The sequence below is a fragment of the Lutra lutra genome, chromosome 5 (assembly GCF_902655055.1).
Source record: "Lutra lutra chromosome 5, mLutLut1.2, whole genome shotgun sequence".
Classification (NCBI taxonomy): domain Eukaryota; kingdom Metazoa; phylum Chordata; class Mammalia; order Carnivora; family Mustelidae; genus Lutra; species Lutra lutra.
Genome location: NC_062282.1, coordinates 81,155,957 through 81,178,897, shown reverse-complemented (window position 1 = coordinate 81,178,897; position 22,941 = coordinate 81,155,957). Strand labels below are relative to the sequence as shown.

At 43.0% G+C, this 22,941-nt stretch overlaps 1 protein-coding gene across 7 annotated transcripts in view; it reads right to left on the bottom strand.

Moving 5' to 3' along the window:
* ARHGAP26 (Rho GTPase activating protein 26) overlaps nt 1–22,889 on the bottom strand; it is a 445,619-nt gene extending 422,730 nt beyond the window's left edge. For 6 of the 7 annotated variants that reach the window (XR_007127482.1, XR_007127483.1, XR_007127484.1 and 3 more), the window contains exon 1: nt 22,364–22,889. Coding sequence is in view for 3 of the 7 variants with exons in the window: in XM_047730366.1 (XP_047586322.1) it covers nt 22,364–22,517 (154 nt within the window). In the remaining 4 variants the exon portion in view is untranslated. Of the gene's footprint in view, nt 1–21,767; nt 21,806–22,363 lie in introns of those variants that run through there. The other variant, XM_047730370.1, reaches the window with a different exon arrangement.
* Nucleotides 22,890–22,941: the final 52 nt, after the last annotated feature.

Sequence of the window (22,941 nt, the reverse complement as noted above, 5' to 3'; positions counted from 1 at the left end):
TTCGACAAGACAGTCCTGAACAAAGTACGGAATGTTGTGATTGACAAGTTTTAAAACCAAGACATCTGGACTAAGGTCAATATAATACTGGCCAGAGTACAAGCTTCAGTCTAATTTCTAGAGATAAGTGTTAATATGTTTCACTTCCAGTCAGAAAGCCAGAGACTCTATGCAAAGACAGCACCAAGACAATTTTTTAAATTTCCATATGGGTCCTATCTTACAAAAGGTGAAAATAATTAGTCATTAGAGTAGCTGGCTGCTGTGATTTTGTGCCAGATGCTTTACCTCATTTAACCTTTACGATGGTCTCAACTGAGGACTAATATCCCCATTTTATAAATGAGGAAACATAAGATTCAAGGGACGAGGCTCAGATTCCATAATCAGCAGTACAGCACTAGTTAAGAGTAAAAGGGCTGGCAACGGACCAACGTTCCAATCCTGGCTGCAACAATTTGAGTTCATTTGACTTTCCACGCCTCAGTCTTCTGGTCTGTAAATGGGGATAGTATAGTAGTACATTTCTCATGAGACTGTTGTGAAAGTTCAATGAAATCAAATTGGTAAAACATGTAACAAAAGGGTATGACACACAATAAACAGTTAAATGGTGGTAGCTATACCATTACTATTACTGTAGTTCAAATAAATTTAACATCATGTTTTCAACATATGAGACTCTTCTTCATTCTCTGGCACTCTGAGAAGACGTCTACTCTTTGTCCCCAAGGTTCTGCTCTGCCAGCAGGAGAAAGAAGTGAGCAACCAGAGAGAGTTAGAGCTGCATCTTAAAGAGATGGAAAGAAACAGAAGAGCTGCCTATGTAAATTTATCTTATGGAGATAATTACAGTATGTCTCTAAGGACAACCGTTACAGACTAGTCAACAATCATGAAAACAAAAAAAAAGAGAAAAACACCTTACTGTCCAAAAGTGAGTCACCAGTTAAGTAAATCTGGACGCAGCATCCCTGGAACATTGTGTAGCTACTAAAAACAGTCTTAGAAAGCAGTTAATGATACGGAAAGATGATCGTGACCTATTGAGTAGAACAGGTTATAGAACCAAAATGACTATCTCCAATCAGCACTATTGGTGTAATTTGCATTTTCTTCTTTACCTCATCCGTAATTTCTAAATTTTCACTGGAGAGCATGTATTGCGCCTATAAAATAAGAAAAAAAAAGTCTGACTTTGGATTGCTTGACTTTTTTTCTTTTCAAATGACTAGCCTATGTCACCAGAAAGAATAGGAAATATATATCTCAGAAAATGGGAGAGAAGCACCCTGATATTTTGCTGTTAATGGCTTTGTGAACTAAGAAGTGGCAGCTCAATGGAGGGAAATGTAATAAGACATGTTATCCAGGTCTCACTGAAATTTGTTCAAAATATATTATCCTGGGGCACCTGGGTGGCTCAGTGGTTAAAGCCTCTGCCTTCAGCTCAGGTCATGGTCCCGGGGTCCTGGGATCGAGCCTCACGTCGGGTTCTCTGCTCAGCAGGGAGCCTGCCTCTTCCTCCTCTCTCTCTCTCTCTGCCTGCCTCTCTGCCTGCTTGTGATCTGTCAAATAAATAAAAATCTTTAAAAATATATATATATTATCCTAGACATTCTAGATGGAATACCTGGCAAGACTCAGATATCACACCCAGGTCTCTGACCTATCCCAAATAGGTTTCTAGGTCCCTAATTGGCATTATAAATACATAATTATATCTGGAGCTGTTCAACTAACCCAAATAACATGTTCTCATTCAGTGTCCCCAAATTTGTCATCTTGAAATATAAATCACTGACCTACTTTCTAAAGACAACTTTAATAGCACCCTCTACCCTAATGATAAAAAAGGGCTGCCTACTTGTGATCTCTGTCTAATAAATAAATAAAATCTGTAAAAAAAAAAAAAGGGTGGGGGGCGGCTGGGTGGCTCAGTGGGTTAAAGCCTCTGCCTTCGGCTGGGGTCATGATCCCAGGGTTCTGGGTTCGAGCCCTGCATCGGGCTCTCTGCTCGGCGGGGAGCCTGCTCCCTCCTCTCTCTCTGCCTGCCTCTCTGCCTACTTGTGATCTCTGTCTGTCAAATAAATAAATAAAATCTTTAAAAAAAAGGGGGGGGGGGGGGGACTTGAGGCTTGTATCAGGTGCCATTAGAGAAGCAGAAAATAAGCACCTAAATGCTCCCTGTCAATGTGGCTGTCAACCAGTGAGCAGGACGGCTATCAACCAGTGAGCAGGACATTCTGTACCCATGCTGGCTCTGAGCTTGTCCTTTTACCTCTGAAACCTAACACAGGATGTGTAACAGGAAAGGAGACCCCAGAGAGCTTCCCCCCCCCAAAATGGGACCACTCCCAGCCCATACTTCCTGGTTCTATAGATTCTCAATCACCTTAAATCTGTTGATCTCTTGAGTTATAATCCCAAAACTCCCTAAATCATTTCCAGGTCATTCTTACTTTTACAAAAGGCTTTGTTTTTCCCATTATAAAGAGATGGGAGATCAGTCCTGTCTTTGGCTCTTTAGCAAGGTCACCCCAGGATTGGTGGTGGGGGTAGTAGAGAGCAGGCAGTCAAAGAATGAGAGGGAGAAAGGGAAGGGAAATGAAAAGGAAGGAAGCAAATGAGAGAAAGAGAAAACAGATGGTGAAGAATGAGTTACCTACATTTGGGCTGAAATTTCTTAGAACAATACAAGGTCTTTGGTAACTAAGAAGGACTTTCATGTTAAAAGCTTCAACACCCCAAACCATCATCATTTCAGCACGTAAAAAAATTACTTATCAATAGCTTTATCAATAGATAAAGGGATAAAACCCTCCAAATACAACTGTCCAAATCAGAATACTATTGGAATTTTTTCCTCTATAGGTATATAAGTTCCTCTCTTCTGCTCAAAACAATGCACCTACCTACAACTGGATGTTGGGTTCTTCCTTCCTACTCTCACCAGGAAACTGCTCTCTCCAAAGCAAGAGCAGAACCGAGAGAGAGAGGTATGATAAAAGAAGTCTTAAACCAGAGACCTGCATGCACTCATTAGCCCTGTTGCACCAGCAAGTCTGTCTGAAGGAGAATAGAGAGAAACTGAGGGCCAGATCCAAACATCCTGGCATTGAAATCACAGCATTCCTGGGATCTGCAAACTGTCTGGATACACCAAAGGAAAAGGATATGTGGCTTAACGAGATCAAGAAACAAAGCTGACAGGACAGCACCACACTTAAAATCCTAAGGAAGTGGCCGCTTAGGGCCAGGGGGATGGGAAGAATGGGGAATAATGGTTAAGGAGTACACGGTTTCTTTGAGTGGAAGATGAAATGTTCTAAAACTAATTGTGGAGATGGATGAAAAATTCTGTGAATATACTGAAGCCATGAACTATACACTGTAAATAAGTGAACTGTGTGGTATGTGAATTACATCTCAACAAAGCTGTTTAAAGAAACCCCAAGAAAGGACCTCCAAGGTCTCCACCCACCATTGCCTCACCCTATGCTGGCACATTTGGGGAGTTCGGTAATATGACTGCTTGAGGTGTCACATTAAGAGACATGACTCATCCTTCTCCTGCCTAACATTTCACAAGTTTCTCATTTCAGATAACCATCAAAAAACATTTCATTCTTCTTTCATAAAGAGACTCAGTTCTCCAGATTCAAGGGTATGGGGGAAGATTAAATCCCAACATTCTGAACCCAGACTTATGAAAACAAGCCAATTTTAAGTTCTCTTCAGCTGGTGATCATCTTCATGCTTGAACTCTGTGCTGCTCCAAGCACAAAACCCCAAGCCCTGTTGTTGTCTTTTCATTGCAGTATAGTGTGAAGTTATGCTGGCCAGAAGAGCTGGGGGAGATGAAAAGGAAGCCAAAGTGTTATCCCAAAAGACACTAAGGCCAAAAGCTCTCGGTTCCACTCCAATTTTTTATGCAATGGAGCAAAGCTTCCCTGCTGAGGAGCTGATTACAAGCATGCTGGCTCTGTAAAGAGGAAACAGGATTTCTTTCCAGAGAGAGAACCATCTTGTTGTTCTAAACAGAGCTGGCAACCTGGTAGCTCACTGACCTTGCATGCTGAGCTCAAGGCGGCCTCAGTCAGAGGGCGGGGTAGACCTCAGCAGGGAAGGCTGTCTGTAGCCCGAAAGCCTGGCCTGTAAACCAGAGGCAGCCAGTGCAGCAGGGAAAGCACCAGGCTGCTGGTGTGGAGGCATCCATCCCCAGTGCCTGCCTGGCCTCAATATTACCCATAGCAGGAGTTGTAAGGCTGGTGAGCTGCTGGATAAGCAGCCCAGGTAGGGTGTATGTCAAACATCTCAATGCACTAGGCAGATAAAACTGCAAGAAAGCCCTGCCTGTGGAAAAGCAGCCCAGAGAATTTCTTAAGAAGCAAACAACAGGGGGAAAGTAGCACAGAGCCCCTCCCAGTGACACCCAGAGGTCTCACCAGCAGGAGCCATGGGGTGCTCTTTCACCCAGCCCCCTCAGACTGCAGAGAACCAGCTAAGATCAGAACACAGATAAGGAGGAAGCTGTTGCCAGAAATGAGTTGCCCCAGGGCACCTTTGAGACAGAAGGAAGAGAGATCAGCTCTCTGGGTTTGCACCTCCCCCTCCCCTCCCAGAGTCCTCAAACCAGCCTCCCTCCTAATCTCCCCCAGACACTGAAGTCCCCTGGAGCTGTGCAACAGCTCAGCCAGCTCATTATGCTTCCTGAATGTTTTTGAAGAAAAAAATGTGCAACATAATTACAGGCTCTGACCCCAAATGACTTTAACCCTGACAAGAGCACCCACGACTCACTGTGGGAAAATCACTGTTTGCCCTGTGATTGCTGGTGAACATAACGTTTCCTTTCAGGAGCTTCCCCACCCGCCCCAATGCTACAGAAGGGTTTGGACTCACAGGCCAAGCTCATGGAACAACTAGATCCCAGGCACGGAGGCACATGCTGAGATGTTGTGAAGGCGTTAGAACTTGTACCTTTTCAAACCATTCCTCGACCTATCATAATGGTTCCTTCCAGAAACCGGAGAGGTTCCAGCATGAAAGTAGCTGGCACAGTTTTGTGCATTAAAGGGGGACAGAGGATTTGAGACAACTTTATGTAAAATCTCTTCCAGCCAATTCCAAGGACCCCCTCCATGCAAATCACTTGGGGGCCTTGCAAGGAATGCAGATTTCGAGACCTTGCTCTAGAGCACATATAAAACAATCTCCTGGGGGGAGACCAGGAATCCTCAGTGAAGGGAATTCTTACCACATTCATGTTTAAGAACCACCATCTTAGAACATGGATAATCTGTAGAAATGTCCGGAATGGCACATTCCAATTACAGGACACTTACCATGTACAAGCTTACTCTGCTAAACACAATACCTACAATTATCCCATTTATTCCTCATAATATTAAAAGGTGGATACTTAACCACCCTTCTATTTGGGCTTTCTGGGGTTTCACTTCCAATGTCAAATCCAAAGGACTTTGGGCAACCCCTCACCCAAAGTAGCCAAAATGAAACACCTTGTCATCAGAGCAAAAGTCTCTCCCACTCTCTTCAATGCAAAATCTCTCCCACTCTCTTCAACCCACCTGCTCTACTAAATGTTGCTATTCTCCTTGATTTTGGCCTCCACTCTCTTCTCCCACTGCAAGCCAGTGGTTCTCCACCTTTGCTGCAGAGTAGAATCACCAGGAAAGCTTTGAAAATTCCCCAGGCTCAGGGTACCTGGGTGGTTCAGTCAGTTAAGCACCCCACTCTTGGTTTCAACTCAGGTCTCCATCTCAGCATCATGAGATGGAGACCTGAATCAGGCTCAGTGGGGAGTCTGCTTGAAGAGTCTCTCCCTCTGTTCCTTCCCCGACTCGTGCACTCTCTCCTTCCCTCTCTCTAATAAATAAATCTTTAAAAAAAAAAAAAAAAAATTCCCCATGCTCACATTGCAACCCAGACAAATTATATCAGAATCTCCTGGGATGAGTCCCAGCTCCTCAGACAATTTCAATGGGCAGCTAAGGCTGAGAACCATTGCCTGGGTTTCTAATAGCACCTGGTGAGAGGCAGATCTACATCATAACCTGCCAATCTCTTTCCAGAACATCAGACCTCTGCTTCCCACTGCCTTGTAGGTGCTTCCACCTACATATTCCATGGGAACAACTCAGCAAGGACAAACCTTACTTAGCCCCATACCCTCTATCACACACCACATTTCTCCTGTGGTACAGAGTTCAACCATACCCCAAGACCTAAGATAGAAACTGAGACACCCTGGCCTCCTCCCTCCTCGGTCTACTGTTGACTACATGTTCTTTTTGCCCACACCAGCATGCCTCCTCAGAAAAATGTCATGGAATCTTGCATTCTCCTCTATAATCTATCAGTGTTTGTGTGAATATTCAAATAATTATTCCATTGAGTGAACCAGATTTTCAGCAAAGTGTACTCCCTATCACTTGCTTTGTATACTCCCTGGCACACTGCCACCTCCCCCAACACCTGTACCTAGTCTGAGAAACACATCCTTACCTCCCCTCCCCTTCTTCCAGGCACCATGACCAGATGGTATCCATTTTCTCACCCATTTCTGCCTTGGGACAGTGTTAAACAGATTAAAGTTCAAATCACTGGTACAATATGGGAGTATTTTAGGTGATACAATGACAAATACTTTTCAATTTAATGATTATGATTTAATGGTTACATGAACATATTTTAGGAAAAAAATACTGCCAATTACATCAAACCTGTAATTTTGGAATGCTATAAAGTTCGCCTTCGAAATGAATGTACTTTTTAATAAGGAGACTTTTTCAAAGTAAATAAACAGTAGTAAAGGTGGGGCAAAACTAACAGAGGTGGTTTTAAATGACTTATCATTAGGAACACTGCCTCTATGGACTTGCTAAGCCTTCACCTGCCTTTCCTGAAAGGCAGGTTCCTTTCTCCACGACACTTTCAAACTTCTAATGGTACTGTGGACCATCTGTACTTCCCCTGCCCAGGATGCTGAGCACCTGGAAGACAATGACTGTGACCACCCTGTCCCAGAAACTCTACCACTAGAAACCTTCCATCCCAACATGAGCTGTCACAGGCAGTGAAGTAAAGATCACACGGGACAGATGGCACTATCCTACCCTCCACTAAGGAAAGTGCTAAGCATGGTAGAAGAGGCAACCACAAGAGCTATGTTGGATAAAACACCCTGTTCCCTCATCCCTCCCCAGAAATTCCATTGCCCAGAAAAGCTTTGCTGACAGACAAGGTGTGCCTTCTGGCCCAAAGTCCATGTGATTGCCCTCCTTTAACACCTGCCAAACTTCCTGAATAATGCACGTGCTGTACAAAGATAAAAATTCAACAGCAACCTCACTAGTAATGCCAACAAGTTCTTTGGGGCCCTACATTCGAGAAATTCCTTCCTAGTACAGCTATGTCTCATTTTAGGGAAAGATTTTGTTGTGGCTTTTAATCCCAGAATCAACACTATGTACAGATTGGGGAGTAAGAAATGGAGAAAACTCTTAAGCATTTTTTAATTACAGAGGCTACTGGAGCACCTGGGTGGCTCAGTGAGTTAAAGCCTCTGCCTTCGGCTCCGGTCATGATCCCAGGATCAAGCCCCACATTGGGCTCTCTGCTTGGGGAGCCTGTCTGCCTGTCAAATCTGACAGATCTCTGTCTGTCAAATAAATAAATAAATAAAATCTTTAAAAAATAATAATAATAATTACAGAGGTTACTTAGTAAGTAATAAACTAGCAGCTTTCCTTCCTACACTAAAATCATGATTTATAAACTCGACTTCACTCAGAACTTTCCAGAAACACTCCTCTGGGATGTTTATAAAATAAATAAATAAATAAAAACTGTACATACCCTTTAACCCAACAGGTCCATTTCTAGGATTCATCCTACAGGTCTACTTACTCAAGTGCCCATGACAAGTACCAAGATGTTCTGGTAATAGTAAAAGGCTGGAAATCATCTAAACATAAATATTATTAGGGGACTGGTTAAGTGAACTATGTCCTATCCATTCAATGGAGTACAGTGTAATGCTAAAAATGAATAGCTCTATATGTACCAATGTACAATAAGATCTAAAATACATTAAAACTGTGCAATAAGCAAATTATGCAAAACAGTGCATATGGCAGGCTACCGAAAAATACATAAATATGTATTCGCTGGCACATGCATAAATTTTATCTGAAAAATTCACAAGAAATGGTAAAATGTTGCCTCCAGTACAAGAACTTGGGATCGGGAGGCAGGAGGAATTGGGACACTTGCATTCCTTTTTGCCCCTTTTGAACTATGTACCATATAAAGTTATTACCTACTTAGACAAACCTTTTGAAAAAGAAAAAGAGGTATGAATTAAAGTAAGAATGGCTTTCTAATTTTAGTTTATCGCTCAACTAATAATCATTTTCTATACCTGACCCAAAGTGCAATAACAAATACTCAGTAAAGACTCTGTTAAGATTTTATTTTATTTTTTAAGATTTTATTTATTTGACAGAGAGAGATCACAGGTAGGCAGAGAGGCAAGCATGGGGCGGGGGGGGGGGGGGGGGGGGGAGGGGGGGAAGGAAGCAGGCTCCCTGCCCAGCAGAGAGCCCAATGCAAGACTCAATCCCAGAACCCTGAGACCAGGACCTGAGCCGAAGGCAGAGGCTTAATCCACTGAGCGACCCAGGCAGCCCCTCTGTTAAGATTTTAGTTCTATGTGCCTGACAGTCTCCGTGGCACAGAAACTGCCTCAAGCTAACTCAGTCAGCCTGGAAATCTACCTAAAGTCTCATGGGAGGAGCCAGTTCATAGTTTTAAAGTGTTGAAATTAGGCTGAGTAAACGTAAGAGCACATCTGATAGCGAGATCATATAAGCTTTGAAATCTACCTTTACAAACCATGTAAAATGGGGTTTATTTTGGCTTTTCCTTTGTGGCAGCAGCAGGAGTCAAAGTACAGCTACTGGCTTGGCCCAGAGAAGCCAGCTAGTTAACAACGATTGGTCCAGAATTCCCAAGCCCCTAAAACCTTTGTCCATCTGGCAAGGAAAATGCACACACACAGAGACCACTCTAACCTCAGGAATCTCCTTTTTCTAAATATAGTAGGCAACTGCCCAGCCTCCAAGCTCACCCTCTGAAGCATTCTGTGCCTTCCAACCAAGGTGAAATGAGCCAGATGTAAACATGCCGTGACAGCTTCTGGCCCACACTGCCAAGCTGCTTTCCTCAATATTTCCTCTATTTCTCCACTCTGGGTTTCTACAGAAATGTGTAAATCCCAGTGACTCAAATTTGTAAACATTCCTCTGGCCACTAATGCTGTTTCTCACCCTACTAAATGTGATTTCCTTCTTGGTCCCTGATATTTGAGCTTGGACTAGCCTATTAAATACAGGCAAAGCCCCATCCCATCTCTCATTTCATCCCTAAGAACCTAGAGCTCAGAAAACATACTGGACAGGTCCAAAGCTAATTAGGACACAGCCAATTAATTGCACTCTCTCTCTCTTCCAATCCCTCTCTTTCTTTCCCTCTCCCTCTCTCTCTCTCCCTTTCTCTCTCTCTCTCTCTCTCTCTCTCTCTCACACACACACACACACACACACACACGCACACTTCTTTTTTTTAATCCCATGCCCTGGTTCTTTTAGAATCCATGTCAGTGGCTAACAGAAAGACCTCTTCTGTTTTGGGTTTTTTTTTTTTTTAAGATTTTATTTATTTATTTGAGAGAGAAAGCACAAGCAGGGGCAGCAGCAGGCAGAGGGAGAGGGAGAAGCAGGCTCCCAGATGAGCCTGACATGGGGCTCAATCCCAAGAATCAGGACCCGAGCCAAAGGCAGAGGCTTGATCTACTGAGCCACCCAGGTGCCCCGTGGGCCTGTTCTGTTAAGGATGCTTTTAATTTAAGGAAAACATGAAGCTTCAGAAACATAATCTAACATACTCAAAAGAGCACAAGACAAATATAAATGAATGCAAAGGACCTAAACAAAAGATGACAAAGAGATTGTAAAACCTGGAGGTTGGCAACAATTCCATATCAAGGAAACTTCCAGGAATATTCAAGAATCCTGGGAATTTTTTCTCCCATGGAAATACTGGAGCTTACACACGAAGGTAGGTATGCAAATGATCCCTGAAGCACGTTCTCTAAGAGTGAAATACTGAGACAATCTCAATATCTTTCAAGAGAAGAGTAGGTTAATAAGCTATGCTATATCCACAGCAGAACTTAAAAAAAAATGTACTATGGGACTCCTGGCTGGTTCAGTTGGTAGAGCATGTGAGTCCTGATTTAGGGTCATGAGTTCAAGCCTCATGTTTGGTATGGTGCCTACTTCAATTAAAAAAAAAAAAAAAAGAAAGAATGTACTATATACAGGTACTGACATGGAAGAGCTCTAAACCATAGTATTAACCAGAAAAGCAAAAGAATAATTCATATAGCATAATGCCATTTATGAACAAAACACCAAATATGTGCAGAAAAAAATTTGGCAGTTGGTTAAGTCAGGAAAGTGGGTTCTTTACTCTGTATATTTCCATATACTCTTTGATGCTCTTAGGAGAATGTATTCATGAACAAACTATGTACTTTTCCTCATCTTTATACTATAAGCTTAGGTCATTCATCCGTTCATATTGTTAATCCCCCCCGCCAAACTTCACCATCCCCAAGTTATCCTCATTTCAAAAAATAGCACCATCATTCACATAACTGCTCTAGCCAAAACATTTGAATCATTCTTGACCTGACTCTTTTCTCTCATAGCCTAAATCCTATTAAACAGTAAATCCTGTGGGCTCTACTTCAAAATACCACCATCTCCAGTGCTGCCACCCTAGCCCCAGCCCCAGGTGTCACTACCTCTTACCTCCTCTGTTCCAACAGCTCCTAACTGGTCTCCTTGCCTCCATTCTTGCCCCCACTGTATCTATTCTCCATAGCAGCCTGACGATCTCTCAAAAACACAGCCAGGGTTACACCACAACCTCCCATGGCTTCCCATCACACTTAGAATGAACCACCAAGTCCTTTCTGGGACTCACACCATGGCCTGCCTCCTGGACTTACTCCCGGTTCCTTTGCCATCACTGTTCCTCCAAACATACTGGCCTCCCTGCTGGTCTTCAAGACCCCCTGCACATTCCCACCTAATGACTTCTGTACCTGTGACTGCCACCCCAAAAACCATTACTCTAGGGCTTGGAGGACATAGTAAGAGCAGAGCAGGGCTCCATATCTGTTAAATGTAAGTCTTCCTTTCACAGCAAAAAACTGTATCATTTGAAACACACTGGGTTATCATTTTAAAAATCAAAGCTAAGGTCAGTCAGAAATTTAACTTTGTTAACCACTTTGTTATGAGCTTCATACTGGAATCTCTCCCTTGGCTAGCTTTTTAAAATGCAATGGCCTTGACAGGATAACAAAGTCACCTTCATGAGTTCCTTTCCCCAGCAGCTCAGCGGTGATTACTGTTCCTCCCTGGCCCATTCTCATTTCATCAATTCATGGGGCTTGTGATCATTACTTAGTATGTGATCATTAACATCAGTATGACCAGAATTAGGAAGTCCAGTCTGGGGCTTCTTCCCAGCAGGATGCTGTCAGCATTACAAAAGCAGAAATCTGAAATTCAGTCTCCTAAGGACCACCATCCTAAGCCCTGGCATCCTATAACTGAGCAGTCAAATGCATCTGAAGTTAAAGCAAATAGAAGCAAAAAAATCCCCCAAATGAGGACAAATGGAGAAACTATACTGAATGCTGTTCACTTAATCATCAAAAGTTTTATGGGACAAAATAAAGGGAAAAATCCCAGACATAAAACACTGTCCAGGGGCCCCTGGGTGGTTCAGTGGGTTTAAAGCCTCTGCCTTCTGCTCAGGTCATGATATCAGGGTCCCCTGCATTGGGCTCTCTGCTCGGCAGGGAGCCTGCTTTCTCCTCTCTCTCTCTGCCTGCCTCTCTGCCTACCTGTGATCTCTGTCAAATAAATAAATAAAATCTTTAAAAAAAAAAAAAAAACACTGTCCAACAAAAAACATCTAATATACATCTTAGCAAAGAAAATGTACCCGTGGTCAATAAGCACATGAAAATATGCTCACCATCGGGACGCCTGGGTGGCTCAGTTGGTTAAGCGGCTGCCCTCGGCTCAGGTCATGATCCCAGCGTCCTGGGATCGAGTCCCACATCGGGCTCCTTGCTTGGCGGGGAGCCTGCTTCTCCCTCTGCCTCTGCCTGCCATTCTGTCCGCCTGTGCTTGCTCTCTCTCCCTCTCTCTCTGACAAATAAATAAAATCTTTAAAAAAAAAAAAGAAAGAAAGAAAATATGCTCACCATCATTAGTGAACAGGGAAATGAACATTTAAACCAAGATTAACCACTTCACAACCACTAGGATGCCTGCAATAAAAAAGGCAGACAATGACAAGCACTGGTGATAATGTAGAGAAATTGGAACCCTTATACAAAGCTAATGGGAATTTATTTATTTATTTTTTTAAAGATTTTATTTATTTATTTGACAGAGAGAGATCACAAGTAGACGGAGAGGCAGGCAGAGAGAGAGAGAGAGGGAAGCAGGCTTCTTGCTGAGCAGAGAGCCCGATGCAGGACTCGATCCCAGGACCCCGAGATCATGACCTGAGCCGAAGGCAGCGGCTTAACCCACTGAGCCACCCAGGCGCCCCAACTAATGGGAATTTAAAAGGATGTTCCGCACTGTGGAAAACAGTTTGGCAGGTTTTTAAAAAAAAATTAAACCTAGTTTACCATAGAATCTAGCAATTCTATTCCTACATAAGAAATGAAATAAGAAATGAAAACCAATGTCCACACAAAGACATGTACACAAATCTTCATTATAGCATTATTCACAAGAGCCAAAAAATGAGAACCCAAATGTCCATCAAATGGTGAATGGATAAAGAAAGTATGATTTACAAAATGGAATACTCTTCAACAATAAAAAGGAATAAACCACTGACACATGCTACAGCATGGATTAATCTAAAAACACTCTACTAACTGAAAGAAGCCAGATGCACAAGAACACATATAGTATGATTCCATTCGGCCTAAATTTTCACAGAAGAAAAATCTACAGAGACAGGAAAAGTAGATAACTGGTTGTCTGAGGCTTAAGGTAAGAATAAAAAGTGCCTTTTTGGGATGACAGAAATGTTCTAAAACTGGAATGGACTGATAATAGTAAACTAACTACAAATTAATGAATTATACACTTAAAACTGGTGAATTTTCTAATTCAATAAAGCTTTTAAAACAAAAATAATTACCCCAAAACAGGCTGACCTACAACAAACGGCTATTTTAAAAGGAATAACCAGAGGGGTGCCTGGGTAGCACAGTCAGTTAAGTCTCTGACTCTTGGTTTCTGCTCAGGTCATGATCTCAGGCTTGTGAGATCAAGCCCATTTTGGGCTCCATGCTCAATGAGTCTGCTTAAGATTCTCTCTCCTTCTCCCTGTCCCTCCTGCTTGTGCTCCCTTGCTCTCTCTAAAATAAATGGATAAATATTTAAAGAAAGAAATAACCATAAACATCATGTTCATGACAGGCACTCATGATAAATCAATAGGTCAATTCCAACTCAGTGATCATTCTGTGGGGGTGAAAAATGAAGAGCAGAAAAAGAGCTTTTTATGATTTAAAGGAGAAAGAATAGTCTTTCTTAATTATAGTTGTTGGTAAGGAAGCCCAACAAATAAGATATTCAATCATAAAAAGGAATGAAATTCTAGCACACACTACAACATGGATGAACCTTGAAGACATTATGCTAAGTGAAATAAACCAGACACCAAAGAACAAATACTGTATCATTCCACTAATATAAGGTACTCAGAGTAGTCAAATTCATAGAAAAAGAAAGTAAAACAGAGGCTACTAGGTATTGGAAGAAGGGGAAAATAAGAGTTATTGTTTAATGGGTATAAAGTTTCAGTTCGGGATAATGAAAAAGTTCTGGAAAGCAATAGCACTGCTGGTTATACAACACTGTGAATTTACTGAACACCCAGGAAGTGCGCACCTACAGAAGATTAAAGTGGTAAATTTTGTGTTATCTGTACTTCATGACAAACAAACAAACAAACAACAACAATAAAAATACCTCAACAAAAAAGAATCAAACAACCCAATTAAAAAATGGGCAAAAGACCTGAACAGATACCTCATCAAAGATGATACAAAGTGGGCAAATAATACACATGAAAAGATGCTCCACATTGCGTTATTAGGGAGCCAAATTTCAAAAACAATGAGACAACCCTACATGTCTGTTATGGCTAAATCCAAAACACTGACAACACCAAATTCTGGTGAGGACACAGAGCAACAGGAGCTCTCCTTACTTCACTACTGGGAAGGCAAAATGGTCCAACATTTTGAAAGACAGTTCAGCAGTTTCTTTCTTTCTTTTTTTTAAAGATTTTATTTAGTTGAGAGATAGCACACACACACAAGAGAAAGAGAGAGAGAGAGAATGAGAGAGTGAGAACGTGAGCATGCATGAGCAGACAGGAGGGGCAGAGGGAGACGAAGAAGCAGCCTCTCCACTGAGCTGGGAGCCCTATGCAGGATTCAATCCCCTGACCCTGAGATCATGACCCAAGCTGAAGGCAGATGCTTAAATGTCACCCAGGTGCCCCAGTTTAGCAGTTTCTTACAAAACTGGACACACTCTTACCATATGATCCAGCAGTTGTGTTCCCAGGTATTTCAACGCAAATGAGTTGAAAACCTACAGACAAATGTGTGTATCAGCTTTATTCATAACAGCCCAAATTTGGAAGCAACCAAGATGCCCATCAATAAATAAATGGATACATTCATATGGTACATCCAGACAAAGGAATATTTGTCAATGATAAAAGAAATGAGCAATCAAGCCACAAAAAGACATGAAGGAATCTTAAATGCATATTGCTAAATGAAAGAAGCCAATCTGAAAAGGCTAAACACCCTATGATTCCAAGCACAATATATGACATTTTGGAAAAGGCAAAACTAGGGAAATAGTAAAAAGAGCAGTGGTTGCCAAGAATAGGGGCACAGGAATGAGTAAGTGAACAAAGGGGATTTTTAGGGCAGTGGAACTATTCTGTATGATGTTGCAATGGCCAATACTTATTAGTAAACGTTTATCAAAACATAGAGAATATATAACACAAAGAGTGAACCCTAATGTGAGCCATGGACATCAGTCATCAGTATCACTGTATCACTGCTGTAACAAATGCACCACACTAATGCAAGATGTCAATAATATGAGAAATAGAGGGGCACCTGGGTAGCTCAGCCAGTTAAGCTTCTGCCTTCGGCTCCGGTCATAACCTGGGATGCACTCCTGCTTCGAGCTCCCTGCTCAGTGGCGAGTCTGCTTCTCCCTCTCCCCTGCCCCTGACCCTGCTCATGCTCTCTCTTGCTCTCTCTCTCAAATATATAAACTCTTAAAAAAAAATAATGGGGAAATAGAGAAGAACAGGTATATAGGGTTATATGGGAACGCACTATACTTTCCATTGAATTGTTCTATAAACCTAAAACTGTCATAAAAATATAGTCTCTTAATTATAAGAGGGACCTTAAACCTTCATCAATAGGTTGAGAACTATCGATCAGATGCAATTTATTCAACCCAGTAGAGAACAGAATGGATTAACGTGGAAGAACTTTTTTACAGTCAATGTTATATAAAAACTACAAAATTATATTTGGATATAATTTATTGTTGTTTATATCCGCATGAGTAATATTCCAAATGTCAATATTACAAATTACCACCATTTACAAATATTTAGGAAATAACTTCTTTTTTCATTTGCAAGATGCTAAAGCAAAGCAAAGGAACTGGGAAAACCTCTTGGCTACCTAACTCCATATCCATTTGTCCTATTAGGATTTTGTAAGTAATATAATTATTCCTAAACAAAGCAGGTTGGCAATGAACATCCTCTGGGAGGCCATTCGAATGAAGGGCTCATCTCGCTAATGCAAAAAGCCTGTGCCAAATCTCAAAAACTACAAAAGTGTGACATGATTTCAAGCATACAACTCTAACAAAAAGTAATAAATTCAAAACAGAAAAAATAATAATAAAGCATGCAACTCCCGATGGTTTGTTTTTTTTTTAACTCGTTTTAACGAGCAAAAAGTATAAACCATTCATCTTACATCAAATCAGACCAGGGAACAGGTTTCTGGCCTTCCTGTTTGATGCTTTATTACCCAGCTAAAAGAGAATCACTTCCAGTTATAAAATAAATAAGTCATAGGAGGTAATGTACAGCATATTGACTACAGTTAATAATAATGTAGCATATGTTTGAAAGTTGCTGAGAGTGGATCTTAAAAGTTCTCATCATAAGAAAAAAAATTGTAACTGTATGGGACAGATGTTGACTAGAGTATTGTGGTGATCATTCACATCTATAAATACAGAATCATGTTGTACCCCTGAAACTAATACAAAGTTATATATCAATAATACCTCAATTTAAAATTTTTTAATTAAAAAAAGAAATTAATGTTATAAAAGTACATTTTAAAAATCATTTTTAAAAAAGAATCACTGATAATCACTCAGTGTATATCCAAAGGGAAACTCTACTGTTATATAAAACCAAGAGATGGCCAGACACCCTCATTTGCCATTCTAGTCTATCTTTAATCCTATGATGGAAAGGAACACAAAACTCCAAAGCACAATACAAAATACTAGCTATTCTTTGCCTACCAGGTCTCAGAATCTGAAAAACCAATGGGACAATATTTTTACTTAACCTAGCACCTGCGGCATGCTTCTCCTTTCTAGGGTGTAAATCTATGAAGAATTTGCATCTTCACTACCAATGTAGTTACTGAAGGCAAAGAAGAGACATGTTCAAGAGAAGGCCCTACTGTCTATTGCCAGGTTCAAAACCTGGTTACACAACTTTCTAGCTATTGAACTTAGATAAGTTACTCAACTCTAAGATGCAGAAAAGTAAGAGGATTCATCTCACCGGATGGTGATAAGGATGAATGGGACAATGTAGACACTTGGCAAAGTGACATGTACTTGGTAAGTGCCCTAAAAAACTGCCATAAAGGGGCGCCTGGGTGGCTCAGTGGGTTAAGCCGCTGCCTTCGGCTCAGGTCGTGATCCCGGAGTCCTGGGATCGATCCCCACGTCGGGCTCTCTGCTCAGCAGGGAGCCTGCTTCCTCCTCTCTCTCTCTGCCTGCCTCTCTGCCTGCTTGTGATCTCTCTCTCTGTCAAATAAATAAATAAAATCTTAAAAAAAAAAAGATTTTATTTATTTATTTGACAGAGAGAAATCACAAGCAGGCAGAGAGGCAGGCAGAGAGAGAGAGGAGGAAGCAGGCTCCCTGCTGAGCAGAGAGCCCGACGTGGGGATCGATCCCAGGACTCCGGGATCACGACCTGAGCCGAAGGCAGCGGCTTAACCCACTGAGCCACCCAGGCGCCCCAATAAATAAAATCTTTAAAAAAAAAAAAAAAAACTGCCATAAAAATACAGTCTCTTAATTATAAGAGGGACCTTATAAACAAAAAAGGGACCTAATTATAAGTGGGACCTAATAAACAAAGGCACATCATCTCCAAAAATTCTCATAAATACTACAGGCTTAACAACAGAAGTATAAATGCATTTGCTTCATTTTGTATGTCACCCATCAGGATAAGACCCCAAAGTAAGGCATTACGGAGCAGCACATACCCTGCTCAAGTTGACTTAAAGTTCACAGACGAAGGGGCTAGATTCTTAATTTTATCTTGGTATCCTCTGTATCCATCACAGTACCATGAACCAAAACTAATCTACTCCCTGCCCATGGATTTGAAACACAAGGGCATACCTGGGTTTCTCCTAGCCCTGGGACACTGTTCCATCTTTGGGATCTCACCCCTAGTTAAACCCCCTGAAAAAAAGCAGTTTATGGATTCAAAGTTCTACCTGAAATTCCAATGATAAACCATGAAAGACTGTGGACCCTGAAAAACAAACTGAGGATTTTGGAGGGAAGAGGGGTGGGGGTTGGGTGAGCCTAGTGGTGAGTATTAAGGGGGGGCATGTATTGCATGGAGCACTGGGTGTGGTGTGTAAACAATGAACCTTGGAACACTGAAAAAATAAAATTAAATTTAAAAAAAAAATTCTATTACTAAAGTTGGTTACCTCTACCAAGGAGGAAACTACTAAAACTGTACCTGTGATGTTCGAAATAGGCAAATCTATAAAGACTGAAAATACACTAGTGGTTGACAAGGGCTGGCGATAGAGGCAGGGGGAGCTGGAGAAAATGGGGAACGACTGCCAGTGGGAATTAAATTTCCCACTGGGGTGGTGATGAAAATGTTCCGAGACTGCGGGGATTACTGCACAAGTCTATGAATGTACTAAAAACCTCTGAATTGGATTCTGTAAGTGAGTGAACTATATGGTAGGGTGAATTATACTTTAAAAGAATTGATATTTTTAAATTTTGAATTTTCACCCCAACCCTCCCACCTTAGACTATGAGAATAAGGGTATCCATTCTATCTCAGAAAGCAGATGCCAAATATACAGGAACAAATCCATAAGCCAACTATCAAGATGGAAAGAAAGAGTTCCTGAAATCCCATACTACTCCTCAAAACCAACAGCCTGATTCACTTTCACTTCTGTGAAACCACATTTGGTTTGCCACAGGGTCCATGAGACCAGCCATGAAGTCCAAAGCATTCTGCGAGCTTTTTCTGCAAGGCAAGAGAGAGGCAGCCAGCCCTGCCACTGAAGGGATATGTTAATATATCAAGAAGGTTGAAAATTTAAGTTAGCAAAATGTTATTAAGAACAGGAAGTATGTTGGAAGACTTACTTTTTTTTTTTTTTTTAATTTGTGGGACCTTTTTTGGCATAACCACATTATACAAACAGGATTACCAGGATTCTTCCCACCAGTGGTTAACACATACACAACTGTGTAAATTATGAAGAAGGCATAAGCCTAATTCCCTGCACCCAAACCAAAAAATATACCTCTGCTCTTACTAACTTTTGCTCTGAGTCTTGACAACCTTGAATCCTGGAAGATGATTATAGCTACCAGCAGGTGAGCAGTGCTATGCACCAGGGTCCAAGCTAAGTGCTTCTTTACAACCAATGATTCGTTTAGTCCTCACAACACAAGATCAGGGTGGCTACTACCATTTTACATAGGAGGAGCTCAGGTTCAGTGATTTGTCGAGTCAACCAGTAAGTGATGGGGTTAAGTTTTGAACTGAAGAAATGTTAAAACTTAACTTCACAAGTCTGAATTTCATTTGAAGCTTCTATCATCTCTACAGAAAAATAGAAAGTCTTGAACATACAAAATCCTCCCGACTGAAACACTGATTCATCAGGGTACAGAACAATCCTGGGCATATGAGCACCCACAGAAAAGACCTGGACAAATCAGGACAGAAAAAAACTGACAAAGAGTTACCAAGGTAGGTCACAAATATTTTACTGTTTCTCTTCTATGTATCCAGAGCAGAGTCTTAGACTCCAGGGAAAAACTTGAAGGGGGTTATTTATCAGATCCTCAAGGGGATTCAAGAGACTACTTGTCAAGAGACCTCAACAACAGTTTTGCTTCAGGGTTAAGTGCAGACTTTGGAATCAGACAACCTGGGTTTAAATACACCTAACTGCTTTGTCACCTTGGGCAGGTAACTGACCTTTCTGATCTTCAGTTTCTTCATGCATAAAATAATAGTAGTAATAACACTGATCCAGCTGAACTTTGGCAATCCCAAGAGGCTAATTTTATTGCCTCAAATTAATACATGAAGGAAACAATATAAAACCATAAAATTTTATAGCTGGCTAAGACTATAAATCATCTAAACCAGGGTTATTTATATAATTACGTATTTATTTTGTGTAATTAGTTTTAAAAACACTGACTTTACATTTTCAGGAGTAAAAAAGATGAACAGAAGAAAAGAATAGTACACAAATCCTAAGATAATAATACACACTGTAGCAAGCACCTAATGATAATGGAATGCCTGAAATCTGGGAAAGAGTGATCGATCAACTCCACCCTTTCCACTGAAGAGGTCACACATTACCTATTCAAGTAATAGTTGCAAAGAGCATAGTTAATACATACAACTGGATATACAGAGATTAGAACGATAAGTTCCTTACTAGTCTTTCCCCCAAGTTACAAGGCTGCTCTATTCCATTAGACAACTTAAATAACTCTTAAACCCTATCGCTGCATTATTTCCTCCTACCCAAGGAATTCTTACCCCTGGCAAAAAAAAAAGACTAGCGACAAATAAATTTCCAGTCACACAAATGCACCCTACGCATACTCAAGACAGACATACAAGTGCAGTTTCCAAAATCTAGCGGGCTTGATCCAGAGGGTCCTTTCTGGGTAAGCAGGATGGGAAAGGATTAAGAGCTCTGTATTAGCAGGAACTCCAACTCTGGCTCAGACCATGCAGGGGTTCAAAACTAGGCCCCACTGCTGGAGCTGTGTGGCTCTGGACTAGTGACACCACCAAGCCTATGTTCTCATTTGTAAAATGAATAACATGAGATAATTCACTGGCAAGGAGTCAGTCTCTGTAGCCACAGGGGAAGAGAATATTCACTGCTCCGTGGTCAGGGCCCAGGGCAGCACCTAGCACACAGCAGACACTCCATATGTTTGCTGAATAAAACAGAAGCCCACTTAAACCCAGCTTGAGATTCAGTCAAAATTCGTGGGCCCAGTCTATGAGGGAGCTCCTAACTTACTCCAAACCCAGGGTGGAGTGTTCCCTGAACCAAGGAAGGTCACAGAGAAAGAAAGAGTTATTCATAAGCTTCAGATCATCAGAGACCCTGCCTCTGAGGAACCTCTTCACACCACAATTTCATGTGTATTTCACCCCAAAAAACTGGCAATTGTTGTCTTGGGGTTCCATTATCTCCCTTTTCATTTTTAGAGGCAACAGGATAAAAAAAATGACATCTCAGGCACTTGGTTTCTGGAAGTCTCCTTTCAAGAGGCCTGGGAAGAATCTTCACAGGTAGGACCCCACACAGTCAGGGCAACCTGTCTTAGCTGAAAGGTATGGCCTATTAAGAAATCCATCACACAGACAGGAAAAGTAAAGTCAAAGACAATTCCGCTATCTATCTTCCTTCACGTCATTCCTGATTCTCAAAACTAAAAGATGGACCGAACTATTTTTAAACGGGCAGATTGACAAGGCACCAAAAACGACCTCACAATCCAAAGAGCTCATCCCTAGATCCCTCATCGTTTGCCCAGGAGAAACTCTCTGGCTCTGCAAAAGTCAAGAGAAAATCATACACAGAATGCAAATATCATTTCTTCGCCCCTCTCCGCCCCCTCCCCCCCACCAAAAGGAAATAAGTAAAAATGGTTTTACAAAAGGCTCCAGAATCTTGAAGGATGAGCTTAAAACTTCTGCTTTCTGAGTTATGCCAGAGGACATTCCCTTAAAACCTTTGAGTTTTCAAGGATAATGGGAGAGGTAGAAAGGAGAGCGAGGGAGCGGGAGAGGAAGAGAGTCAGGATATGTTCGTTCTATTTTTAAACCCTTGCCCACGGTCTAGAGTAAAGGAACACTCTGATGCTGTACTCCCACCGCTGTCACCTTCTGCTAAACACAAGAATCACAACCTGCACACGTACACGGCCCTGGGTCACCGGCTGCCTCTACCGCCCGGAACCGCGAGCTAACCAACCATTCCACCCAGCCCTTCCTTGGCAGCGCCGGTGCCTTTCGGAGAACCCCGCGGCCCCGGGCGGGCTGGCGGATTGAGACCGAAGCAATCCCGAGCCGCCTTCTCCTGAGGGGAGGTAGCGCCCCCTTGGCAGGGCACGTTCTGCTTCCCCGGCTGGGTACCCAGGGGTGAGCGAGTGTTCACCCAAGGGAGCCGGCGTGGTGGACGCGACGGCATTTCCCAACCCGGTGCGGCGCGCCAGGCACAGGCGTCCGGCTCCTGGGACACCTGTGTGCCGCGCACACCCAGCCGCCGCGCTCCAGAGCCCCGCTCGCCCTCGGTCACCTCCCGGCCAGCCTAGAACGCCAACGGCCGGGGGGGCCGGTGCCCTTCCTCGTCGACTGCTGCTGGCTCGCCCATCCTACGAACCCTTCACGCCCCAAGGTAAGCATCTACAACCCGCCCTCAGTGCACCCAGGGCAGAACTGCAGCCGCCGGCGCGCGGACGCCCAGGGCCGAGAGCCGCCCGACGGCCCTGACGCGTCAGGGCCCCATCCCCGCCGGACTCGGGACACTCACTCTTGAGCGCGCTGATGAGTGACTTCCCGTCCTTGATGAGCTCCTTGATGAATTTGTTGGTCTTGTCCAGCTCCGCTTCGTGAGACTTAAGCGTCTCTCGGAAGTGCGGGCTGTCGAGGCAGCAGTCGCTGAATTCAAGCGCTGGGAGCCCCATAGTGCTCGCGTCGCCCAGCCGGGGGGCGCGCCTCCCCCAGCGCCCGGGAGGCCCGCAGCCCCGAGCACGCACGCGGCGGGACCCCGACCGGGACCCCCCACGCCCGCCGGCTCCACAGGTGTGGCGCCGGCTCGCCCTCCGCGCGGTGTCCGCCGGCGCCCACGACTCCCGACCCTCGGAGTGGGGACCCGGCCGAGGGGCGGCTGCTCCGGCGGCGCGCCACGGAGCGGCCGGCGGGCAGGAAACGCAGCGACGGACCCGCAGTGGTGCCGGGAAGCGAGCTAGCAGGCGAGCGAGTGCAGCCGCCGCCTCCCCGCCTCCTTCTCCTGATAGCTCTCCAGCAGCCTCGAGCTCCCTCTCACAGCAGCCTCAGCAGCCCCGCCGGCGTCCGGGCCGCTCGAACCTGCTAGTGGTGACCTAATCC